At 40.3% G+C, this 26,207-nt stretch overlaps 1 protein-coding gene across 5 annotated transcripts in view; it reads right to left on the bottom strand.

Moving 5' to 3' along the window:
• The window catches only part of asic2 (acid-sensing (proton-gated) ion channel 2), a 406,881-nt gene that overhangs the window by 21,042 nt on the left and 359,632 nt on the right, over positions 1-26,207 (bottom strand). For all 5 annotated transcript variants that reach the window (XM_067570533.1, XM_067570535.1, XM_067570534.1 and 2 more), the window contains one exon: positions 5,954-6,104. In XM_067570533.1, the coding sequence (XP_067426634.1) occupies positions 5,954-6,104 (151 nt within the window). The remainder of the gene's footprint in view (positions 1-5,953; positions 6,105-26,207) is intronic.

The raw sequence follows: 26,207 nt of genomic DNA, 5'->3' as shown, positions 1-26,207 counted from the left end.
TACTGTCAACAGCAGTTAACAAAGCAGTCTGGCTACAAGGACCATTTAGAGGCTGTTCTGGAGCTTTCCATACTATCCACCTAGTTGTCATGGAAATTTCCATTTTTTTCTGAATACTTAAAGGACTTCTCAACCATATTTTCTTAGAAGATTATGCTTAATGCTTTTTGGATTTTCTTATGCTTGCTCATATTGAGGTAATTTTGTATCCTCAATTGTATATTAAGCACATTTGTTTGACATAGAAAAACAAAGGGAGGCTGCTACAGAAGAAGAAGCTCCAACACCGTGGCAAGCTAAGCTGTTATATTTGCCCAGTTTGCACAAAATGTTATTATTGTAATTTCGCTGTCAAGCACAAATGTACTTTGCGAAGGCACAGAACAAATCAAAATTTACAACAAGACTGAAATTGAAAGAAAAATATCGTCTAAACAGCAAGTAAATGAGCATTGCATCCACAGACGGCTTGAGTCACCCTCCTGTGTATTGCTGGTGTTCACCAACAACAGCAATAATTAAAGTTATATCCTCGCCAGTGTAAGAAAGTCTGATCCACAAAAAGGAGAACAGCTCTCACAAGTTTTCAGAAAGCAAAAGCAATTGTTTGACACACACACACACACATAGAATATTGACGCAAACATAACACTGACCGAACGCCACAAAGGGAAATGACACAAGTTGAAAAGATAAAAGGATCAAGGACTTTCCACTTCCACTTTGCACTCGGTTTAACCTGTTGTTGAACAAACATCCCTCTGCTCCTTTCAGACACTTCTAAGAGTGCTTTTTCTCCGTCGCTTTGATTAATAACAGCAGACATAAAGCACGCAGAGAGCATGGTGAAAGTCTAGCACTCAAATGCTTGTCTGGCTTTACTCGCCTGTTTGCCACATAAAACGGGAGCTAAGATTTAAGATGATGGATGGCACACTGATGGAAAACAGAAAAACAGAAGACAGAAAGCTCAGACTGGTGATAAGTCCCGCCAGTGTTTATCTACAGAGTGATGCAGCTGTAAATAAAATCAAGGATAGCAACTAATAAAAAGATTTTAAAAAAAAAGGGGGTACAAAGTAAAGAAGCAATCAATAAGAGGAAGAGAATCAAATAAAACAACAGACAACAGAGCAAAGTCAGCCAAAGAGACACAAAAAAACACATATCATGCCTCTCTCATTTTCAGGGTAGAAGATAAAACAGAGGTCAATATCTCAAGAAGTCTTTGCATATATCTCTCAAATTATGCATTACTCCATCAATGATGCTGTTAAAAATAGACATAGTGGTTGAGCACAATGTAAATGGTTGCTTGGAAACTCTGAAATGTCAGATTTACAAGTTTAGCTTCTGTACATGAGCGCTGATACGATATGAACCAAAACTCTGCGATGTGTACGATGAAGAAGAGACGACGTGTCTGATTTAAGAAGAAACGGAACTCGAATGTTAATGCGGTCTCACAGGCGGCGATGAGCTCGAAGGGCTTTTCTCCACAATGCAAACATTTTATAGCTTCGCCGATGAAGGAAAACATGTGGTGGGTGCCGAGTGTTTAAACAGACTACTTTGATCAAGACTGTCGGAGAGGCCTGTCCAAGGCTGAAACACCAGACGGATTTTTTAAAAAAACAGGTCAGGCAGGACTTGATCTGATTATTAAACATATTAAAATTTAAAACATGAAATATTTCAATAGCTGCGCTAAGTTCATAGATGTGAAAAGGGGGGCATAACGAGAACTTTTACATTATGAAAACCGTCAGCGTTCGACGTGCTGGAAGCTATTTTAAATGAATTTTAAATAATGATTCTAAGCATTTCTGAAATGAGCAATCACAAAAACAAAAAGGAAGGTGTGGGGATGTTTTCCCTGCTACGGAGATCTGTGCAGCCGGCGTCTACGGGACCAAAGGTTACACTTTTCCCTGCTCCGGTACATCTCAACTAGCAAATCAAGGAGCAGAAACAACACTTCAAAACCATTGATGGTCTGATATAGAATCCTAATGACTCAGATTGATTTCCCTCTGTCTTCTGCGTTAATATTTAAAGTAAATTCATGAAAATATCTTCCAGACAGCCACAGTAAGGATGGAAATAAGACGGACAGACACATGCAATACATTTATTATTACCATCACTGAGTAGCTTGGACAGCAACACTGTGAGGAGAACGCCGGGTATCCAGGCAACAGGCCATCTGTTTTCTCCCACCACTCAAACATATATCAGTCCTGTTCATCTCTCACACCCTGAGACACGTTGTTTTTTTAATGCTTGTCCATCATGATAAAGTGAGGAGGAGTAGTATGGCTTCCCTACGGCTCCCAGGAGAGAACAGTGTGCTAATAGAACCTCGGAGACCACCTGCTGGCCTCTGGATGATGGACATTAAGAAACGCCAAAGGAGGGGAGAAAGTTTGGGGACTGGATAGAAAAAAAAGATAATTGGTGGGCAGAGATGGAGGAAGAGTCGCCGTGCTCATCATGTCTGCACAGCTCAGGGACCTGGCTCGGTTGAGGAGACACTGCGCTCCCTGCTGAGGCTGACTCAGCTCATCTGGGCTAATTAAACCACACAGGGATAAACAAGGGCACTGGAAACCGGAGCCTGCTGGGAGATGAAGCTCCGCATGCTGTCAGGATGGTGGCTGGAGAAGAGCCTGATCAAACGGATATAAAACCAGGAGGAGCTCTGGGACCTGCTGTCCATAGGAGAACATGAGGAGGATTGATAAGATGTGGACTTTTTGATGATAGATCTTCTTTAAGTTAGAGCCCAGAGTAAATAATGTCCATCTGCTGGGCAAGCTCGTAGCTTGACTAGCTGCTGTGGGAACTCCCCTATCTGCTCTTCCTCTGGTTTAAGACGTGAGCCAGCCATTCAATGAGCTTCACTGTGGAACCACTCAGACATCCAGCCTCCCTAAAATACACAATCTGAACCACTAACAAGATCTGTAGTACGCACATCAGCATGGAGGATAATGTAAAACTGCACCACTTTATAATAAAGATTATCAGAGAGGCTCCAGTACTCGAGTTGGAAAGGTTTTGAATGTGCATTATGATCACTAAGGAGGCTGTATTCACTGAGGAATAGTCAGCTGGCCTGAAACACAATGTATTAGGCAACTTGTTGAGGCACCTATTCACTGTGACTTACAGTGAATACAAAGCAGGAAAAGCTGGAAGTCCACAATTATTGCTGTAACAAGTGCTTGAAGTGGACCGAGGCCATATTCAGACCAAATCAGGCGTTGCGGCACACCGCTGCAGGGTTGTGTGGAGGTGTGCGGGGGTGTGGCCGTGTTTATTTGTGCTCTAGATCGTAACCGCTGTGAAACAATCTGAAAATAACATTTTATTGATCCGATTCACTTTCTCGCGATCACTGCTCCCTCCCTTTCATTCGCTCTCTAGCTCACTCGACCATGGCTGCTCTCTCTCTCTCTCTCTCTCTCTCTCTCTGTCTCTTTCTCTTTTTCCTCTCTTCTTTTTTAAAATGAGTCAGGGAGCCGACAGCAAACTCTAACTTTACTTTTAACATTATCAAACAAAGAAAACTGTCCTCCCCTCTTCCCAGTCACGTCTTTGTACTCCCTCAGGTGCATCACCGCTGCAGCCAAAGTCCCCGTAGTGCTACCCCCATTCAAATGAATGGTAAAGTTTTCACTGCAATGTCTGATTTGGTCTGGATACAGCCTAAAAAAGTTGCCAGTGCTCTAAAAATCCACTTTTAGTAACTGTGTGGATAAAGCTTTGAGTATTAGGCTCAATCATAGCATGTTAATCATAGCAATAACAATAAGATTTTACCTGATGTGCATGTAATATTCAAGAAACTACAGTATCTGTAGCTGTTAAGGACAATTTAATAACAAAACAATGTGGTAACGCTTTCTAAGTGGTCAATGGGTGCTTTAAGTAGGAGGGCTCCCTCACTGGGTCTCAAACCTCAAACTTCTAGACCACAGACAGCTACGCTAACCAGTCAACCAAAGAATTACACTGTTGGCTAGGGGCCAGCACGTCTAGTCATCCGTGGTCACTATAACCACTCCCCTACTCTCTGGAGGGCACGGGCCTCGTCACTATGCAACAACAAATTAATTTATATGTTTAACGGGTCATAACAGAAATTCAGTATTCCAATCTGATACAACTTTTTGATGATGAACAACTGAATGATGGACATTTACATTACACTAAAAAACTCACCCTAGTCTAAACACTAAATTGACTCAAATTATAGATAATACCTGAAACAATTATACTTTACCTGTAGCTGTAAATTTTACTTTATGTAAACATTTGATCAACAAAAGTGACTCAGGTGCAAACCAGGCACTGGTGTTAACACTTGGTAAGTCTCAACCTTGGTAAGGGCTTGTGTCCTTACAGCGTTTCTCTCTGGCAGAAAAATGCTGGCAGGGCGCTGGGATGAAGCGCTCGTGTGGTGAGAGAATCAAAAAGTTGTGTCAAATTGGAGTATTCAATATCCGTTATGACCTGTTAAACATATAAATTAATTTCACAACGTTTTGTTTGTGTGTTGTTCTTGCATAGTGTCAATGTTGCAGGTCCGTGCCATCTACAAATAACGACCACGGATGACCAAACGCCCTGGCCCTTCACCAATGGCTCAGTTCTTTGGCTGACTGGTTAGCGTCGCCATCTGTGATCTGGGAGACCAGGTTTCCAGACCTGGTGTGGGAACCCTCCCTCATTACACATAGATTTAATTATATTTTTCTCACTTTACTTAAAGCACTCAATGACCACTTAGAGTAACTTATAATAAGTAAGTAAGTGACCAGCAGTTATGAAGTATTATGATACTCGACCATATAAGTCATTATACAATTAAGATTATTGTTATAGAGCATTATGAATATTGAGGACTGCTTATAACTATAATTATACAGTGCTGTAAGCAGATTATAACACATTATAACTTTGTTTATAATGCATTATAGACATGGGCATATAGAAACGTCAGCTCACACATCCTAAAACCTCGCACAGCTTTTCTCCATTTAAAATTTAATAAGAGTTTTTGGGTGTGAAAATGTCCCTTAAATGATTTCATCAGGACACTGAATCATTGCTGTGTTAATTAGGGATAAATTAAATAATGTGAATGGAGAAAAAAAAAACCTCCCATGGCCCAAAGGCTCAGTGTGGGAGAAGATTGGGAAAATAAAGTTTTAAAGACTTTATTTGATTTGCACAGTCTGAAATTTGCTTTGTACCAGATTTTTTTTTCCTTCAGTAAGGATATATTCAGTTCTCATGCCAATATACTAAAAATAGGAAGAAAACAAAAAGAAAGAGAGAGACAGAGAGAAGAAAACAAGGCAGCAGTGTATTGGACCGCAGTAGTACACCAGGTGTTTCAGTTTGGGTAAAAGAGGCATTTTAAAAGAGAGCATTATGCTAGCGTAGAGGTAAATGGCTGTCCAAAACAGGTGCTGACTCATATGTGGAAATACTGAAGTGCCAGAAAACAGCCATGGCCCAAAGGCTCAGTGTGGGACAGATACTGTGTGTATCCACGCGACGTACCAGATGTAATCCACCAACATGAAGTGCCGCAGTAAAAGGCACTCAACGTAACAACATATTCCTGTGATCCTGGTGGAACAAACATATAATCTTCTATAATCTTCTCTGAGTTTTCTGAAATTTTTTGACTTCATGAGTTGTGACATATGCTGTGTTTGTTAAAAAAAGTTGGCACATATTGAATTAAACTTATTAAACTGTTATTAATTTGGCTCCTACATAAGTGAAAGGAGTTTGGAGGAAGGTGGTGTGATTTTCACTAATTAACTTTGATGGCGTACTCTATAAGCATGTCACGAGATGTTACAAACACACACTTCGCATGTGGATCTGTTCAAAGCAAAGCAAGCAGAGCATCTGAGCATGTTGTCAGGCCTACCCGTGTCCCCCCACACCGGCAGGTACTCGTCCTGCTGGATGTCCAGCATGATCTCCAGGCCGTTACCCGTCCCTCCCTTCATGGTGGTGCGGAGCGTCTTGCCCTCCTCTGCGGCGTTGAACATGTAGCACTTGCCGTACCTGGTGAACACCTGAGAGGGAGGAGACAAAGTTAGAGGAACGATAAGCGAGGACTCTTTACCTTTGATGCTCAGACACACACGTTGCAAAGATAACCCTGCAGTACGTACACCGGCTGATTGCACGTTGATGGTGCTGCATTTTTTTAGCCAACAGCACCAATTAAGAAATCAATCTTTACTTATATGATAATGAGTTACAAGAGTTTCTCACGTTAGTAGGTTTCATGAGTTAATGTTTGAAGCAAAGTAGCACTCCAACAGCAAATAATTATCCATTAGTGTTTCCTTCTTTTGCATATAATTCTTTGAATCTTTAGCTGTTTCTACTTGGTTTATTACTCCCTTTATTTACAGACTTATGGCATTGTCACTACATGTCTTAACTTAACGTATTGTTATAAGTCAGGTTACTCAGAAATGCTACATTTTGCACGTGAATGGCTCTATACATGTTGTAGGATTGTTTTGTGGGATTTTTGCTGGTATGTCCACAGGTCCTCAACACATCACACATATCTGTATATGAATGAATAGAGGAAGGTGTCAGTGTTACAAAGATATAAAAAAAAACATGTTGATGCCCCATTCTGAGCCTTAGTAATGTAAACAAACAAACAATCCATTGTAAAAAGTCCAGTATAAAACAAATTCATCAATCCTAATGTTTTTATTTTTCTAATTTCTCTTTGGGATTGATCGATTATATTGAGTACCACACCTCTCGTCATGCTTTGGTTATGTACACTGAGAGTGTCATGTTGTCATGCACTGTAACCATGGATGTACAGACATTAGTCTGCTGGGTTTCCTTTGATACTGGGGAAAATGTCTAAATTCTGATTATGTGCTAAGATTTGAAGTAACATCTTTTGGTTTTTACATGATTTCAAAGCATATTTTTTATTCATCAGCAATGGACACTGAATACTGATATCATTGGAAAGTTGTGATTCCAGCAGTATGTGCATGATGTCTGTGTGCTCTTTTTTGATTAACTAATCTTATAAAGAATAACTTTATTACACACACACACACACACACACACACACACACACACAGAGTCATGATGGCTACAGGTGTTATTTTGAAGTGAGCGACAGGTCTGGCTGCCAGAGAGGCACTCTCCTTCATTCTCATATTATCAACCTCTCTCTGCAGAAGCCTTCAGCTTTTGAATTGTGAGCAGGTCTCAGTGGGTCAAGCCAAGAAACTGTAGAGCCCACAACAGCAAGCAACAAGTCAAAAAACAGAGGCAATTTCCATGTAATGATTTAGAAGCAGAGAGCACCCTGCCATTACCAGCCCAGACTTCAATAGGGCCTCACCAAATATTACAAGAACTCTCCAATCCCTCCATATTGTGTGTGTTAACAACACAATGACACGCTCCCATTAGCGGTACTGTATGTGAAGAACTATTTCTTTCTCTACTACTGTCTCCTCTGTTCCACCACCACCTCACCAAGAGCCACCAAATGGCTTTGAGGCATTTTTGAATAATAGATTGAGTTAAAATTGCAGAGTGCAGCTTATTTGAAAAGTATAAGTGTGTGTATGTGTAACACAAGCAAACATGTAAATGAGACTGTAGTTTTGAGGTCCCTACTCATGAATAGTAATCATCATACCAACCATCCACTTCAGTGCTGTGGTGATTGAAAGGAAGTGAGTGATGGGAATGGTTTAATAAACCAAGAGCAGTGGTGCTGTCTGGACCCCCAGCAGTGAAATGAAAATTTAAACATCAATATGTTGTTTTTATACGAGCTACAGATCACAATCCATAACATATGTTCTCTGATCATTATCTCACAGTATTGAGGAAAAAAATGCAATAAGGTACAGTTTTTGATGCAATGCTGTAATTTAATGTGATCCATACACACATTTACACCTGGTAGCTTTTCTGTGTAAGAAAAATATGTTTTAATCATAGACTGTATGTAAAGATGGACGTAGCGAGGAGCGGGTTTGAAACCTAGAGTTGCTGCTCATGGTTCGGCGCCATCTTTTCCGTTTGGAGGCAAGGCATTCCAAATAAGGAGTGCGGGGTGTTGCCAGGCCCTGCTACTGCAGACCGAAGCACATGCTAGCTTACTGGGAACACCCAGCACTGCACACTTGGTAGCAACTTTTGCTAATCAGGTAACATTAAACTTACTGAAATATTGCATCAATAGTCCAACTCAGTGTGAGTCGCAGAGCCAGGAGAGCAGCAGGTGAGAGAACTGTAAATCACAGCAGTCAATCAACGCCATACGGTAGACATCAAAACTACTGTAATACTTCAAATCTTATTAATAGAGCCAAAATTTCCAAAATGATCACCAGAACCAGCCTGAATTTAGTGATTGAGACCATAATGACTGGCTGAAAAAAATACTGACTTTTTTTTCTTTTCTGTATTTCTAGAGAGAAGTTGACACTTTTTGAAAAGGAGTCAGGAATTTTTGTCATCATCTAGTCTGGTGTGTAGCTGTGGGCCTGGGCGCACCCAATCAGAAGGCTTCCTTTTTTGCTAGATCATCCAGTGAATAGCAGTCAACGAGTACAATCCTTGTTTTTTGCTTGTTGTTTACCATATGATGATGATGACAGGTCATTTTGCAAATGCCGGACTGCATGCAGCCCCTCCTCTTTCACTTGGTGTACAGCTGCACATTGCACAGAGGAACAGAAGCCTACTTTCTGCTAGCTAGCTGCTTTTAATGTAGGTTAAGATAAAAAACCATGGCGAAACAAAACAGTCACAAAGAGACGTCATGAGGAGCAGAAGAAAGAGAATTCAGCACAAGTTCAGCCATTATTATCAAGCCAGACACCTACTGCTGCGCCAGTTTCTCCTCAACAAGTGCCAAATAGTAACGACACGTATGTGGCTGCCAATTTAGCCCTTTCCCCATCAGTGGCAGCAACAGGCGGTACTGTTTAAAGACTCTTTTCAACTGTCAGTCGGATAAAAACTGGCATCAGGGCATCAATGATGACGTACTCTCTGCTCTCTCTGCTCTCCTTTGAAAGAGAACTGACTGAAACGTTAGACTGTTATTAAAAAAAATTCAGTGTTCAACACCGAGCCCCGCTGTCTCCTGCTATAATCATCAAAAGTGAGCTAATTTACAATTTTGGACTGCCTGTTCCAATATTATTGTTTTATGGGTAGAGCTTTTGTTGGGTGTACGATTGGATTTAATGCTGATGTTGTTGCGTCTGCAATCTGTGTGTGTGTGTGTGTGGTATATGTAGCCGCTGTGCCAGGCCATGTTCAGGTGTCATTTTTAACTTTACTGAGCATGGTGCTGGTTTACCTCTATCCATACACTTGATTAATGATGCTGTTGCATCTGTCAGCTGTGCGTGTGTGTAAATACGTGGCTGCCGTGCCATGATATGTACAGGTGTCATTTATAATGTTACTCAGCATGTTGGTGCTTGTGGAACTGCGCTGTTGCATATGTCAGTTGTGTGTGTGTGTGTGTGTGAATATGTGGTCACCGTGCCAGGCTATGTTGCTGTCATTATTAACGTTACTCAGCATGTTGGTGCTGGTGTACTTCTATCCATACGCTACGGTGTTGCGTCTGCCAGCTGTGCATGTGTGAATATGTAACTAGAACATAACTAGAATACCTTCTAGTTCTTATGGCCTTCTTACAACAAGAAGTTTTAGCCTAGTTAGCAAGGCCAATCAAACATATCCTTCGCTGTCTCTGTCTGTCACAATGTGGCAGTCCTTTGAGAGTATCTAGCAGTGCTCCCATTTTTGTTAACAAGTTTGCCAGCTCTGCCTCCCTCATTTGCATACTGAGATAGGATCTCAATGCAGCAGAACTGAGATAATGAGGATGCTAATTTTTATTGCATGAAAACATTAATGCCTGTGATCAGATGTCAGTATTCAGACAAAACATCTCTCTACTAAAGGCAGGAATCTTTGTATGTCTGGATGTATGTATGTATGTCCTCCATGTATCTTGAGAACCATTCATCCAATCGACTCCACTCTTGATGGGTGTATGGCTGGGGACCAAAGGGAGTGCAGTGTCGAATTTGGTGCAATTTGGACATGCAATATGTTTAATATTAATAAACTTTGAATAAACCAGCGATCAGCAAGTCGCTCTGCTCTGTGCAGGGGCAGGGCACATTGCTGAGCGTAGGTCACCCACGTTTTTGGAAGCACTCAGAGCCCAATACACAATGACTGTAGTTACACAAAGCAGAGCAAATACTTTCAGGAGCAGTTCAGAACCAGTTTGTCTCATATGTTCCAAGACCACGGCGATTGTGAAGCGCCACTACAGAGAAAGCACAAATATTTGGAGCAAACATAGCGTGAGCAGCATGTTTAGCAGATAAGCTAAACTCCACAGATCAACTGCATGTACTGTTACCAAATACCATTCACTTCAACATCTAGTCAATGAAAACCTGATTTTTCTGAAAGCTTCAATATATCCAACTTGGAGCTAAACATTTCAGCAATGCATGAAAAAGCAAGCAAATTTTGATGCCTCATGTCAGCAAAGGTCTGTTATTCAAGGTGATTAAATGGTTACGTGACCAACTCTGCAATTAGTCCTGGGTTGACCAATTATCAGAACTTCCATCACACATGATGTGAACACAGCATTAGGCTTGTTGAATCCAGATGTTTGTTTTATATGTAAATGAAGAGAGAAATGTTGGAAAAGGACATAACATGCTTTTTGTGATTTACAGTCATTTATATACTGTTATGCCAGAGATCAAAAGTTCCAAAACTTAAGGTGAAAGTATATAAAAATGCTGCCTTCAAGTCAAAAGCTCAGGACTGCTCTGAATGCTCTGCGTCGTCCACTCACATATTTGGGATCAGACTTGGGCTTTGACATGTGCAGATGTATTCGAGAAGTTTATATTTCAAGTAAAAAAAATGGGAAAAAGAAGTAACAAAAAGATCAAGAGGCTCTCCAGTCAGCAAAAAGCAGGATTAGTGTCTCTTACCCCAAAAAAATCTAACAAAAAACTTTTGGCTACTAGGGGTGTGCTGGAATACAAATATGTTATTCGGCGAAGCACAAATTGTGGGTTTTTTTGATTTGATTCATACAAATATTTTAAAGGTGATTTGTTTTCGGGAAGAAAAAGATACATGTCAAATACCAGCACGCAGGTCGGTTACATCGCTATGTCAGTCTCTGTCCTCTGCTCCACTGTCATGTCTATCAGTAGGTCTCAATGAAAGGAGTCACATCCACCTGCTACATGATGCATATTTCCTAATTTGGACATCACTCCCGAAGTTGGGGGTGTTCCCCAGAGATAAAGCTGAGCTACTGACACATGCAAAGTGCTCCCAAAGGACTCTCGACAACCTGTTGTTCCCCTTCTCCCTTCCACAAAGTTAGATTGTAAAAAATAGGCAATAAAGTATATTATTATTAAGTAAAGTATATTTATTAGTATAAATAGGTAGAGGTCTGTCTGCAATGAGTCGTCTATTATCTGGGAGACTCCAGTTTGAGACCCGGTGTGGGGGACCTGCTTTGTAAGGTAGTTTATTCATGAACACTTATTGTAACACTTTAATTTTCTGAAATTAAAAGTGTAATAAAAACAAAAACAGGATTTTCAAGCTGCTTTCCACTTTTATTCAAATACAAATACAAATACAAATAATTTTGCTAGCTCAACAAATACAGATACAAATACAAATACTGGGCCCTCTGCACATCCCTTTTGGCTACACTGCATTGCGGTCTATCAAGGTTACTCTTGGGGAGATTCTTATTAATCTCTGACTTCTCTGAACTATTTCTTTTCCCTGTATGATTTCTCAGCATTGATTGAAAATTCTGAGCTAAGAAAGAAACTTAATGTCCTCAACTTTGAGGACTAAAACCAAACCTGATGTTTACCGCTGATGTTTAATATTGTTGGAAAAAGGCAACAAAATGAGAAGCAAAGTGCACTGCCAATAGCCAGCTTTTCAGTGCTGGAGTGTTTAAAAATGGTTTTCTATGAAATGAAAAATCCATCTCCATATCCAGCTCCTCCTCCTTTATTGACACTGGCTTTCTCATGGACGGTTTACTGACGTGATTGATTGACTAGCTAATACCATGCTGCCACAGAGGTGGTGCGGATCGGAAGAATATGAAGTACCATATTACAGGTTCATTCACCTCTGCAAAACAGAGGTGCTCCTGACAGATATGTATCTGCACAAAATAAATGACACACTAGGAGTTGCTGGAGCATAGTGAAGAGGACGGCGGATAAATATTCATGGCACCATCACTCCTCGTTTGCAGTTACAAGATGTGGTTGGGTTTTCTTTTTTTGTGGATTATTCTGCACTCACCAGACATCCCCGCACAGAGAGGAGAAGCACCACAGAGGGCCCATATGGTGGTGGTCCAACATCTAACGGTCATTTTTCATGTCTGCTGAGGCCTGGCAATCTCACCATAGCTTTACTGCATAGAACCCAGTTCATTAGCAGAAACAGTGTGTTGACATGCACCACATTACCTTGACTTCTCCTGAATTAAAGCATTTTCTAATGATGCCTCATATAAACTTCATTTACGCAGCTGTCCAAACCCTCAAGAGATTGAAGTGTTCCATTTAACCCTCGCCGGCTAATTGGTCGGATACTATAGCATTAAGCGTAATTACCCAGCAGTCATTTGCTATTCCATTATATATTTGTGTGTGTGTGTTTGAAGCTGCCACAGATAGCTAAATTTCCTTTTTTTTTTTTTTTTTGCCTTTCTGCGCAAATGGCTCCCAAGTGTCTACTGTCAACATCTTTCTCGCCCCTGGCCTCCTTAGGGAAGAATTTCTTTCAGGGGGACACTGCTAGCCCCTCTTTCACTCCTTTTGTCAAGACTGATGATGTTTGACAGACAGGTCTAGGGCTGGGTCAACATCCCATTAGACCTCAGCCAGACAGAAAGGCCCCTTTTGAGCCACTGGATGACAAAGACGCGAACAAAACCTTGACAGTAGGGTTCTGTTATTTTGCAAACCCTCGCCCCTGACCCTGTCTCTGTCTCTCCCTCTCTCTCACTTCCTTCCTGATTTGCCGCCTCAGGTAGGGCTGTCAGATGGGAGAAGGTAATGAGTTCTCAAAACTGTCCAGACATGTAGAATAGTGCAGGAAACACCGCTCTGCCTGGAAAATGTGCAATGGGAAAAAAAAAAAGACATCAATTCTCATTTAACAAGTGAATTGCACCTGTGAAAAGGAAAATAGATAATATCGACTATAACTGTCTGTGTTATAAAGTATGTCCCAGTTGTCATCTGTCAGTGAAAGAAAAGTTCCCTATAATAAACACCACCATGATAACGTGTGCTTGGATGTGACTTGATCAATGCCAGTGAGCCAATACAGATTTCCAGCTATTATTTGATTATTTGGTGTCCACATCACCTGCTGTGAAATGAGGTGTTATGTCCTACATTGTTAAGACTGCACTAATCAATATTTCTATATAAAACAATGGCTCAAATGACTCTGTATGAAATGAAAGATGTCACTCATCATGACAAACCCACAGGAAATTATCCCTTGATTCTGCAACATTTTCCTCATCTATACAGAGCATTTTGGAGTCTTTCAGCTCATTGTTTTGGTTTTACAGGCCACAACTTTGCTTCACTTTGCTCTCATCAACCTGGTTTACAATGCAGCTGCTTTTAGCAAAAAAACCTCTCACTATGTAAAACCTGCCCAGCACCAAACAGCAAACAAACAACGCTCGAATCTAGCTGGTGAACATAGTCGAGTATTTAGCAGCTAAAGAGCTTTATTTCCCTCAGGAATTGGTGTAGACCAAAACAGAGCTAAAAGCAGAGTCAATATTGGACTTATATTAGTAAGGTGGCTAGAAACATGACTCTAAATGATTGCTAATGTTGCTCTGTCTCTGCTGGATGTGTAAATAAGCAACTACATGTCAACTTCAAAGTTGATGATATGTTAATGCTGTGTTTAAAGCTTGTTTATCTGCCTAACAAGCGGCCAAAGGTTACCTTTTCATGACAAAAAATAACAAAAACTTTAATTCATGGTAGGACTGTGTTTGTTGCTCCTTTCTGTTCTTGTTGTTTCTGTTAAATTTAAAACATTAAATATTTTAATTGAGTCAGAGTATGAAATGTCAGAGAAGTCAAACTCAGTTGCTGCCAATATCACATTAGTTTCCCTCATTCCAAGCCAGAGGTCTGAGAGCCGATCTGCCGCCAATTAAAATGCCTTTTGACCAACAAAACACGTCTCATTAGTATTCACAGCTGCAAGTGTGAATGTCTGGAAGCGCGAAGCTGCAAACATGGCATGACCTTGCCTGTTTGCCGTGAAGTGCCTCCCACAGAGTGGAAGTCAAAGATGACATGGCCATTAGTGTATATTCCTGTCATGATGAAAGGTCAGTTGTTAGCCAGCCACCCACAAACAAAATTCCTAAGAATGTTCCTATATAATGCAAACATTTGGAAATAGATGTGGTCATGAATGGAGAAAAATTGCAACATTTTAAATAAATGTATCCCTGATTATCTGACCTTGTTTAGAGTACTTGATGAGCTCCTAATGTAGGACTCTCACAGACCCCTACCACTCTGAATTCATCTAGCTTTCTTGCATACAATCCTATTTTCTTATCACTGCTTTGCAAATGGCTTGCTGATGTAATGCCAAAAAACTGGCAGATTATTGCTCCTGAAAGGGAGTGCTATCTTTTCTTTATTTTGTGCTCCCATTCCCATTGGCCCCTTGTTTATCTCCTTCTGTCCATATAGCATCCGAGCCATCAAAATACCCTGAAGAGCACACCATATTTAGAAAACCCACTTTCAATGTTACTGACACAGCAAAGCTTCGTCTATCACGAGAAAGAGCTTTACCATATCTGCCATGTTGGCTCCGGTTCAAACATTTTCCATCTTTTTCATTATTTGAGTTGATTCAGTGATGCAGGCAGGCCATTTCGGTTAAAAATCAATAAACAGCAACACCAGATGATGAGTACTTTGCATTTGTAATATTACGGCCTGTTTGAGATTGGACATAGCGCTGTGAAGAGTTTGTTCCTCAGGTACTGCATGCTGACTCTGCTATTACTTGTCACTTGTAGTATTCATGCACCATTATGAACTGCCAACTTTCCCTTCCCCAAAAGTACAAGAGATCTGTATTAATTTTTTGCTCGGTGACATTCCACTGTCAACCCTTTTGTATCTTTCCATTACAGAATAAGCAGGTAATAAGACAATTCTCTTGTTCGTCCCATTTGCTTTGCTGGCAGGCGGGACATAAAGTGAAAAGCATTGAAGATTAAATTGAAATAAGCATAGCAGCAGAAGCATATAACAGTCAGCCAACCAGTTTTATCAGTTCTCATAAAGAGCCTCCAAGTTTCAAGGTTACACCGCGTTTGCACAAGCTGTCTATGGTGATCTGCTGTTATTGTTTGACGAATCAATATCCATTATGGGAAAATTTAGAAGGTGTTTTATGATAAAACCAAAGCAGATGGGAGCTTGGAGGTTTGAAGAGAAAGGAGAAAAGAGGCCTTTTATCCTTTAGGCTTACTGAGAGAAGAAGAGAGGAGTAAAGTTTATGAAAAAGGTCTTTGAGTTGCAAGGTGTGCACTTTCTCCATTGCCTCCTCGGCAGTGGCGGCAGCAGTTAAAGTGGTTGTACTGCTGTGGGGATAAATAATGCAGAGGGCTGCTGCGTTAGCGATAGGGTTGGCACTGAGTATGGGAAAGGAGGGGTTTAAGCACACACACATACAGCTGCCTCCACTCATCATTATGGCTTTATGCACGCCACTCCACTACCTGCACGCTAAGCTAGCTTCCCGTGCATCTTAAACACCCTCACATCCTAAACATACCCACGTCACATTAAACAAATTCTGCCATTTATGTGACATGTTAAAGTCATGGTCCTGGATAAGTGGCAGAAAATGGATGGATGGATGGATGGATAGATGGATGTGACATGTTGGGAGTTTTATGGAACGTATTTATCACCACACCCTAACGTAATTTTACCATGCAAGTCAATAATTTTTATTTTTACAAGACAGCACATAAGTGAGTCTGGGCTGCGATGGGACACAAAGGATTGCAGTCACTGCTGCCAGCATGATATTTATGCTGTTTGAGAGGAGGGAAAAGGGAGGGTGAAAGATGAGCATAAAAACTTCAAAGGGAGCAAGAGAGATAAAAATGAGAGGAGGGAAATAGAGGAAGTGAGAACGTAATGGGGAATCAAGAGACAAACACCTCCCTTGAGTGTAAAAGTGAATTAAATCCCCGTAGCTGAACTCTGACCAAGGTTACTGTCTTGAGTGTGGATTGTGTGTTTAAGAATTATTCTGCTTAATGGAGTTTATTCCAAGGGGGTGTTGCAGAGACACAATAGCTTTCACCTCTGCTGGAAGGACCTGATCGATTAACATGCTGCTTTTGGACAGGTCAGTTGATCTGTTCAGCAATGCCTTCCATTCCCAGTAAATTATAGTGATTTTCACTATTCACCCACGCAGCTACATTCAGGAACATTTCTGTTCGGCGCCTTCTCGCACATGCCATGACAATGCCGGAATAGTTGGGGCAAGGGATATTCCAGTACATGGTGGTCATGTAACACTTATGGATGCAAACCAAGCCCCCAGGAACAGCACCAGGCTTTGAAGCCAATTTGACATAGTGGCCAAACTGTGCAATTACAACTTCCGTGTCCATCGCATGATGCACACTGGCGCCCAAAAAAACTTTTTCCTATCGACTTACATTGTGAAAGAGACATCTGTAAATCAGCAGATACATTTCTTCAAGCATCACACCCCAGCGAAATGACTCTTTCACTATCAGAATTTGATCTATTCAGTCCAATAACATTTGGAAAGTCTAGTCTCGTAATCATATACAGAGGCTCCTAGTTGGCCGATGTGGAAATGCCACACTGTCAGCGCCAATGGTGCTTTAAAGAAATAGCTCAGCAATTTTGTAAATTTGCTTTCTTTCAGAGAGTGAGATGAGAAGATCAATATTAATCTTATGTTTGTACATTTAATACAGAGTTGGAGTCAGGATGTGCCTTAGTATAACAAAGGGAAACAGGGAAACAGCAAGTCTGGGTCCTACCAAAGTGAAAAAATATATCTACCAACACCTCTGAAGCAGACTTATTGTTATAGTAAGTCTTTCACTTTGGTGGATCAGGAAGAGATTGGAGGGTCAACACTGGTGTCACACAGGTGGGATGGGTCCAACTCATTTTTGGCCACTGAAACAGCACAACAGGTAGGTGCGAGAAGAGCTACCAAGCAGCAACTACCATGGCTTGAGTCTGAAGCCAATGTGGACATACCTTAAAGTATGCAATGCAACCGACGGCCACTAGATGCTGGCTCCTAAAAATCCCTGCCTCCCATTGATTCACACTCATGATGGTGTCAATCACTAAATCCAGGCCCTCTAATAGGATTTGACGACTTATAGTAGCACTGATGTCTCATGTGTGGGCGTTTATTGGCAGCTGTGATTGACAGTTCGCTCACCCGCTGTTCTCCCCTGCTCTGACACTCACACTGAGTCTGACTATTGTTGCGATATTTTGGTCACTTTAATGTTATTTGATCATGATACCTGCCTTGTTAGCACAATTTAGCTGTGCGGGAAAGATGCCACCCAAACCATAAGCGCATACAAACTAATGAGTGATGAGATTTTGATTTGTACCACATCAAGACAATCCCCAAAGGGCAAATTGTTTGATTTATGTCTGTGCCATCCAACCTTTTATTAATCAATTAAAAACTGAGCTGCCAACAAAAAGAGTCAAACCTGTTAGGGACTAATGTGAACATCCTCGCATCAGTGTTGCCAAAGTAGTGTTCTGCTGATGTACACAGCACTTGTTTGCATTATATATTTTGTTAGTTTAACCCATACATGACCAGAAATGTAAAAATGATAAATTGTGATTTTTGAGGGAGTGAGGGAGTAATATACCGGAACTATTTCTTTACTTATTTCCTTACTAACAGTTCATCCACTCACTCAATACTTCTGGTCTTTAGCTATTGCACAGGTTGCCGGATACAGTCGGTAAGCATAGGTTAAACCGGCTAACTTTCTCAATACCAAGTTAGCCAAACCACATCCTGACTCTGGTTTAATATCTTAAACACAGACATGAGATGGACATTGATCTCATCTCACTCTCAAAAAGAAAACTAATAAGTGTTATCTCCCGAATCGTTGAACTATTCTCAAAAGCCAATGTCACCTCTACCTTGAAAATATTCCCTTTTGTAAAGAAAAAAGGTGTCAGTCTTCTCCCTATTCAATATTCTAGAGCAGATGTTAAAAGTTTCCTCAATGAACTCCACAGTCCATAACTTTCCCTGCAGTATGTCTCTGATCAAAACAGAAAAGGTTTATTAAAATGTATTTATTTTGGGACATTGTGCCCTGTGGTACTACATTTCTTGCCTTATTATAGCATGTGCTCACATTCAGACAATGCCTCAGAAAGACAATAAATAAAAGAAAAGTTTGGGTCGAACATTATGTACTCTCTGAATAATAATTGTATTGCTCCCTTTCCCCTCAGTCACCCTTTCTTCTTGCAGGTGAAGGAAAATTAAAATATTGAAATGGCATGTTCTCTTTCACTTTCCGTCTCTCCTGGCATGTCAGTCATGTCAGTGCAGAAGGTGTCCAGATATAGCTATGGACTATCAGCTGTCAGCCCAAACTCATCAATCATATCACACACACCCATTATTTTTAATAAGTCACCTCTCGCTGATGGCCAGTGGGGCTCTATCTCACCTGTCACAGTCTGGCTGACTCTGCCAGGGCTGATGCAAGGTTGAGTAATGGAACAGAGGTGGGGGACCTGTGGCAGCTCCTAATCACCGACAGGAAACCAACTCATCTGACTGGATGACATGTCTTGTCTTCCTCACAATGGTATGTGGAGGGGATGTCACCTCTGCAAGGCTAAGATGTGCTTAATGCACTGTCAAGATCATAGACATTGTTATCCATGCCCTCGTTTCCAAAAGGCCCTTTTGAAGAGGGCAGGGACCTCCAGGAATTTCAAGAAGAATCATCTGAAAAGGGTTGGTTGCACAGAGTAAAGAACTGCTCTCTTGGTCTGTGTGACTAGTGACTCTGTTCTTCACATCAGCTCTTATCTTCGACAGACACTATTGATATATAAGACTTGGTAACATGGTGGAGCTTCCTGAAACCTTGATATGATCAATACCTGCAGCAAAGCCTCATTATCCCTTAATATCCAATGAGGCTTGAAGTCCAATGGAGACAAAATGTCGATAAGAAAATACCCATTAACTTGTGTAACAGTGTGGTGACTACAGCAGAATCCAAAAAAACACCTTTTTAGTGGATGTTATATGCAGTGATTACCCAGTCCAGAATTCCTAGTTACAATGTTCATATCACTCAAAACTGCAACAACATGCGACTTACATCCAACACCAACATTCAGTGCCAATGCAGGTGGTAGTTTGTCCTTCTTGTAGCGATGCAGAATGCAAGGTTGAGTAGGTCAGGGTGATGGGTGGGGATGAAGCATTTCTGACTTTCATACAGGAAAAAGGTGTTCATATCTTATCACAGACTTGCAATTGATGCTTAATTTTGAAAAATGAAGGCATTGGAAGAATTGAAAGTAATCCAGAGTTATGCACAATTGTCTGATACCAATGTTCTTTTCTAGTGGTAAGGTTACAGTAAACATGAACTTCAAACCAAGTACATGTTAAATGGCATTCTTGCTAGTCTGTCAACTCCCATACTGCACCGAAAGACTACAACTAAAAACACATCCAATCAGCTGGTCAAACAGGCACATCACTTCTGAGTTTGATTGTGGAGGTTTGGTCCGTCAAGTGTTCCTGTTATGAATACACATCCATGTTTAGAACTAAGACCCTGCAGCTCTTCGTATGTGGAGGCGACCGTGCGTAACATGCCTCGCAGGGAGGAAGATGAACACGTTTATAAACTCAACGAGCCTTAACTTGACAAGCGGAGGGAGTCGTGTGAAAAAGCACAGCTTGAAATGTGTCCTGCGGTCTTTCTGGTAAAAGATTTCTGTTGGAGAAGAACAGCAGTCAATGTCCAGACAATTAAGGTCAGAACTGGAGATGTAGCTTCCCCGCTTGTCAGAGAAGCAAGTAAAGTAGTGTTTGATTTTACCTCCACCCATACTCCTAAAATTGTTCTTCTCCAGCAACTTGAGTTATCTCTAAATACTGAAAATGTCCATATATAAGCTGTTATGACATTGAACAAAAGTGTTTTCTTCTCTGTGGCTGCACATGCGCCTTTGGTTGTTTGTAAAGGCCCCATACTGGGGTTTACTAAGGGCCTCCAAATCAAAAAGCCTGCCTTTGACAGACATAGCTCTCCCAGAATGGAGGGAGTAATGCGTGAAGTCAAACTTGAATCATTCATTGATTTATTCACTTATTGCATTTTCTGTGAAAATTCAGGTGAAAAATTATAACTCCCTCTGGAAAAAATATTTTCCTCCTATTTTATCTTACTCAAGGTGGAACAGAGACACATTGGACACACACACACACACACAATTGTACACAAGTGTGAAAAAGAGTTAAGATTTTCTATGAGAAGAAGCCCAGCCTCAAAAAAGGATCTTATCTTGACATTGTGACAAGATGGTGTTTTTTTATTGAAAAGAAAAAAAAAGAAAAATAAACAGTGGGCCAAACGAGGATAAAACATCTTTGGTGAGGAAGGATCCAGCATCCATTAGTTTCCTCCTTGCGTAAGTGACTTCCCCTCATGAATTAGCGATTTTGGCTTAGTCTCCCTGAGAATGAGGACGAATAACCCTGGGATAATAATCCAATATAATATACTGTCCTGACAGCAGCTTGCAGCCATGCCGGAGCAGCATTTCATATCTGCTGTGCAGCGAAGCCACTGGTCCGTGAAATAACAGACAGAAATGAAATAAGCACTAATCACAGAGATCGCTAATGATTTTGGAGCCACAATTTAGAAGATTAGGTGTGTGTATGACAGTAATCAGGACAGAGAAAGCAAGAGAAGGTGTGTGTATGGCCAAATTTGTGTTTGGCTTTTGTTTATCACCAGCAGAAAAGAGAATGCAGTGAAATAACAAATCAGACCTTTAGCTGGAAATGGGAATATGAAATTAGTTTTCAACTTTGGTGAATTTTGCTTTTTTTGTTTCTGTCATTTCTGTAAATGAATGGAAAGAGAAGGGTAAAAATTATGAAGGAGTGGGCTGATCAGAGCATCAGGAGTGGGAAGATTCCCTGCTTTAGAGAAGATCATGTTTAACGCCTGCTATTGTGTGAAGCTATAATTACCACAACATTAGCAAAAATAATAATCAACCGCATGTCAACACCATCTATTTACAAGTTAACAACAGAGCAATTGGGCGTTTCCCCACAGCCACTTAATCTGCATAGAAATTAACATAAATATAAAGCTGTCAGGAGCTAAGAGGGATGCTTGTGATGATGCTTGCAAAACGAGGTGGTATTCTGTCAAACGCAACACAATAAAAAAAATCACTGCACCACATGAAGGCTATGGTCTGTCTGATTTAATTAATAATGTCTAGCCTGATCTATCTTATTACTACAGTCTAGGTCTATGTTGTAAAAAGCTATATTTTAATTAAGTTCATCTTTACATTTGTTTAAGTTTTAATGCAGAGTTAAACAAAACATGAAACCAAAATATACAGCAGCGTTTTATACAACACCATGGAAACAGTAAACACTGAGACATCTTGTACTGTTCTTCCTGTTCATCAGTTTGCTTCCATCCCCACAAAACAACATACTGAGGAGAAAGATGCTCCCATTGTGCTGAAACTTTAAGTGGTACTCCACCTTTTAGATTCCTTCTGTGACATTTATAAAGCAGCTCCACTGCTTATCAAGGCCGTATTCAGCTTAGATTCACGGTGGTTATAATGGATTCTAACCATGGCAGAAGAATACAAATGTTAAATGTCTATCCAAACTTCTCAAACCACTCCTGCAGCATGATTAAAACCAGTGAGTAAGCAGTTCCTTCTGACCAACGGAAGAGCAAAAGACGAGGATGTTTTAACATGCGCAGAACTAAAAAAATAATCCTGCTTCTAAGCTTTACAGGGTCATGCATGAGGACTGAGAATGGTAATGTGTATTTTGGTGAAAATATGACTGTTGGTAACATACATATGCAGAGTGGTAAACTGGATTATGAGATCAGTTGAGGTTTGATAAGTTTCTTTGCATTTTTTTTGGATACTTTTTGCACCACAAAAACCTTTTACTTGTCGGGATAACCGCCACAAGACCGAGCTGATCTGAACTGGTTCCAGACTTCTACATCGTCACACATGTCTGATTATTTCAGCAATAGTTCTGGCAGTTGTTGACGGTTGTTTCCCAGAGTGGAAAAAGAACAAAACCAATAAGAGCTTTGTAGGTAGAATAAAGAATAGGGACATTTTTCCTGTGCCAGAGCCAGAAAAATGGTGACAAGCGAGGATAAGATCGACCCTACCACAGCTTTAAAGTCAACTGAAAATGACTTTGATGGGACAGATATGTAAGTCACCACTGAGCATGAAGACAATTGGACTGAATAATGATGTAAAAACGAAATGGTGATTTAGTCCAATACTCAGGCTAAGCTGATCACAGCCTCCGTCTTCCATGAGGATACAAACTAAAAACTGTGGGGAGTTTTGCTTCCTGCTTTACAGCGGCTGACGCAAAAGACAGACATTTTTAAGGTGAGGCTACTGTTTGCCCTGGAAAATCAAAAGTCATATCCTGCTTTCACTGTCACAGAGAACTGTTGGATAGTCACGTAGAAGATCAAAGGAGAAGGACACTCAGAAGCAATATGTCTCTTTCTGTGATGTTACTAATCCCCGCATGCACTCACAATATCTGTGTGTATGGAGAATAAACCAGCCCTAGTTGTTGAGGGCAGGCGGGCTTGTACAAAAGGAGCATATGATTTGCAAAGTAGTGAAACAAAATAACAATATGGCAATGGGTCCCCTCTGCTGTACAGATAATATTCCAGCAGCAGTGAGATGACAAGTGACACGGACAGCTAAAGTGAAACTGGGGAGCCATCTGCAGAAATGAATATAGCTGATATTGCATTTCCAATATGTCAAAACTGTGCAATGTCTCCCTCCATTACGATCCATCACGCGGGAGTTCTCACCACAGAAGCTTTGGCTTCCTGTGAATCCATGGACAGAACAGTAAAAAAAAAAAACGGATAATGTCTGCATTGTCTCATTCGGGCTGTATGAAATTGGATAAAGTGATGGGAAACAGATGAACTGTAACGCTGGGAATTGCTGGGAACAGATATGCCAAACGTATAAAAAGACATTTCCTTTAGTTTGTCACATTCATATGCGGGGACAGAGAGAGTGGGTGGAGGGACACAGTAACGCAAAATCTGATTAAATTACTGCCAGCAGTCTCAATGCGCTGTGTGTACATGTGTGTGTTTTCGGTATAGATGATCAAGCTAAGAGAGAGGTAAGAAGAGTGTATTGGCAGCGAGAGCCTCAGATTCCCTAAAAAAAACATCTAATCAACAGATTATCAGTCATCTTGCCCGGCATTGTTAAAAGTGTGTGTGTGTGTTTCAGTGTGTGTGCACTTGTGTGTGTGCTTCTTGGCAGAGACTGGGTAAATGGTTTCAAAGGCATCTAATGGGTAGATTAAGATTGATCTTTTCTAAGTTACAACCAGAGCAAAGCGCTTCTCTTTTGTTTGTTTACACTTGCACTTTTTTTTTTTTTTTTTTTTTTTTTTTTTTTTACTTTTGAAAGTGCAGCAGCCTGATATTCAGACTGCACAGCCATTTCCTTTACCACTGCATTATTCAGCCTTACATTTCCTTCTTGTTAACCAGTTGACAGGTTGAATCAGACAGAACACAGCATAAAGGAATGCTGTGAGAGAAAACTGAATAATTGGTTATCATTTTATAAATATTTTATATATATGTTACAAATTCAAACTAAGGGGTCAATATTTGTTTTGAACTGAATGTGATGTAATGTCCTTGTCATTCTGGTATACATGTTGGTGAAGAAATCCTACTCCTAAGCTAGTTGAACTCTTGAACTTGTTTCTTAGCTAGAGATATCTTTGTCTTAAGCCGTCTGTTTTAGAGACTGTGAGGATCAAGAGGTACCTAGTCAAGCTAGAGTCGAAGGATGTCTTTGTTTGAAGTTATTGATTGACCATGAGGTCTCTGTGGGATCATCGTATGACCGTACTTGTTTGTAAGAAGGTGTAACAGTTTGTAAAAGTGTGTAAGGACCTGACTGAGAGGTATAAAGCTGTCTGGTTTGTGTTTGCAACCTTTAGAGAAAGGGCTGGCTGAACAACATGCTTTCTCTCCAAAAATACAAGATTGTATTTTTGTTTGGACATTTTTTATAATTGTTATTGATGGTGTGATGTATTATACAGTGTCTACAACTACTTCAACAGGTAACAATGTTAAATGCTCACTTTATGTCTCTGTGTGGTTCTTGAGCAACGATGAAAAATGTCCATGACAACTGTAATGGGAAATTGCTGATCACTCAATAAACACACAAAGAGAGCATTGTTAAGTTATGAAATAATGTAATCAAATAATACAATCAGAAGTATAATGCATCATAGTTCTGGAGACAAAGATACATACCACCTAGCTACCTTTTCTTTGTCTGAAAGATTGGCACTTAACCAGTCCCTTAAATACTACTTGTACAGAATTTAAGACATCTGTTTACTAACCTTACAGGTCAGCAACCAACCCTCAGATAGAAACACAAGTCAAAAGTTCAGCTAACCTAGGAACAGTCTTTCTTCACGACCATATATGACAGTACATAAGCATGCACCAAGTAGCATCACAAAATAACATTACTACTATATTAAATTATGGACAAACCACACTATCCTCTAAAAGCTTATCAGTTTTACACATAAACATCTACATAACTACAGTTTATCTTATCACTGGCTCAGGTAAGGGTATAACAGAATAAACTTAACTGTTAAACACACAACTGCCTCATCTTACACAGCAAAGAACTAAGTTTAGAATAGACATAGCACACACAAACTACCACTAAACTGAACTTAAACACTATCTGAAACATGTATGATATATTCAAGAAATACATCAAATGATAACCTATTATTCAGTTTTCTTTTATACAACGCGCATCAAAACATCTGCACTGGTTGTTTTCTTAGCAAACACATTAGAAGCATCATGCAGCATCATGCAACACATCCCAATAATAGCTGTTCTCTTATTTCCCAGCATCAAGGTTTGTCAGTGCTCCAGAAAAGCATCACTTGTAGCACATTTGCTCCAGTCAATGTGTGTTGCACTTAAGTGAGTGTACAGAGAACAGCATTCGAGAATAGACAAATAGCTGGCTAAACAACGGCTGGTGAGTTTGCAGCCGAGGTCAGACTAATTTATTAATAAGGTTGGGCATTGAGAACCAATTCACCTCACCAACTGTTTTGAAATATAAAAGTGAATTACTTTGATTCCCTTGGACCTGCTTCACTTCACTGATTACATATACTTGAACACACGTCTATACTTTTGACAATGCAGTGAAGGACAGCTATTGTAATACTAGCAGATGTAGCTAAACCTCTCAAAATACTTACGTGATACAAAAGAAACTTTATCAATGTACATTTTTTTAATGCAGAGGGGAAGTCCACTAAAAAGCATGAAGTGCAGCATGGTATATGAATGCAGCATTTTTTTGATGTCCCCAGTCATCCCCCCAGAACCAGCTTCTGCAGCTGAAGCTAATGTAGAAACTAATATGTAAAACATTAAACTTGCACACTGTAAGATAAAACATACTGATATTTTCTTGACTTTGACCTGTTTGCCAACAATATTCACAAAATTAAACTTCAAATTTGTAGTTTATAGACGCTACTATCTATGACAAGTTGTGGTAACTACATTTCTGTCTTTTAAGAGTAACTACACCCAGGCTGAAATC

Source organism: Thunnus thynnus, chromosome 17, assembly GCF_963924715.1.
Source record: "Thunnus thynnus chromosome 17, fThuThy2.1, whole genome shotgun sequence".
In the NCBI taxonomy this organism is placed as follows: domain Eukaryota; kingdom Metazoa; phylum Chordata; class Actinopteri; order Scombriformes; family Scombridae; genus Thunnus; species Thunnus thynnus.
Note: the sequence above shows the minus strand (reverse complement) of the source record. Positions and strands in the feature narration are given on the sequence as shown.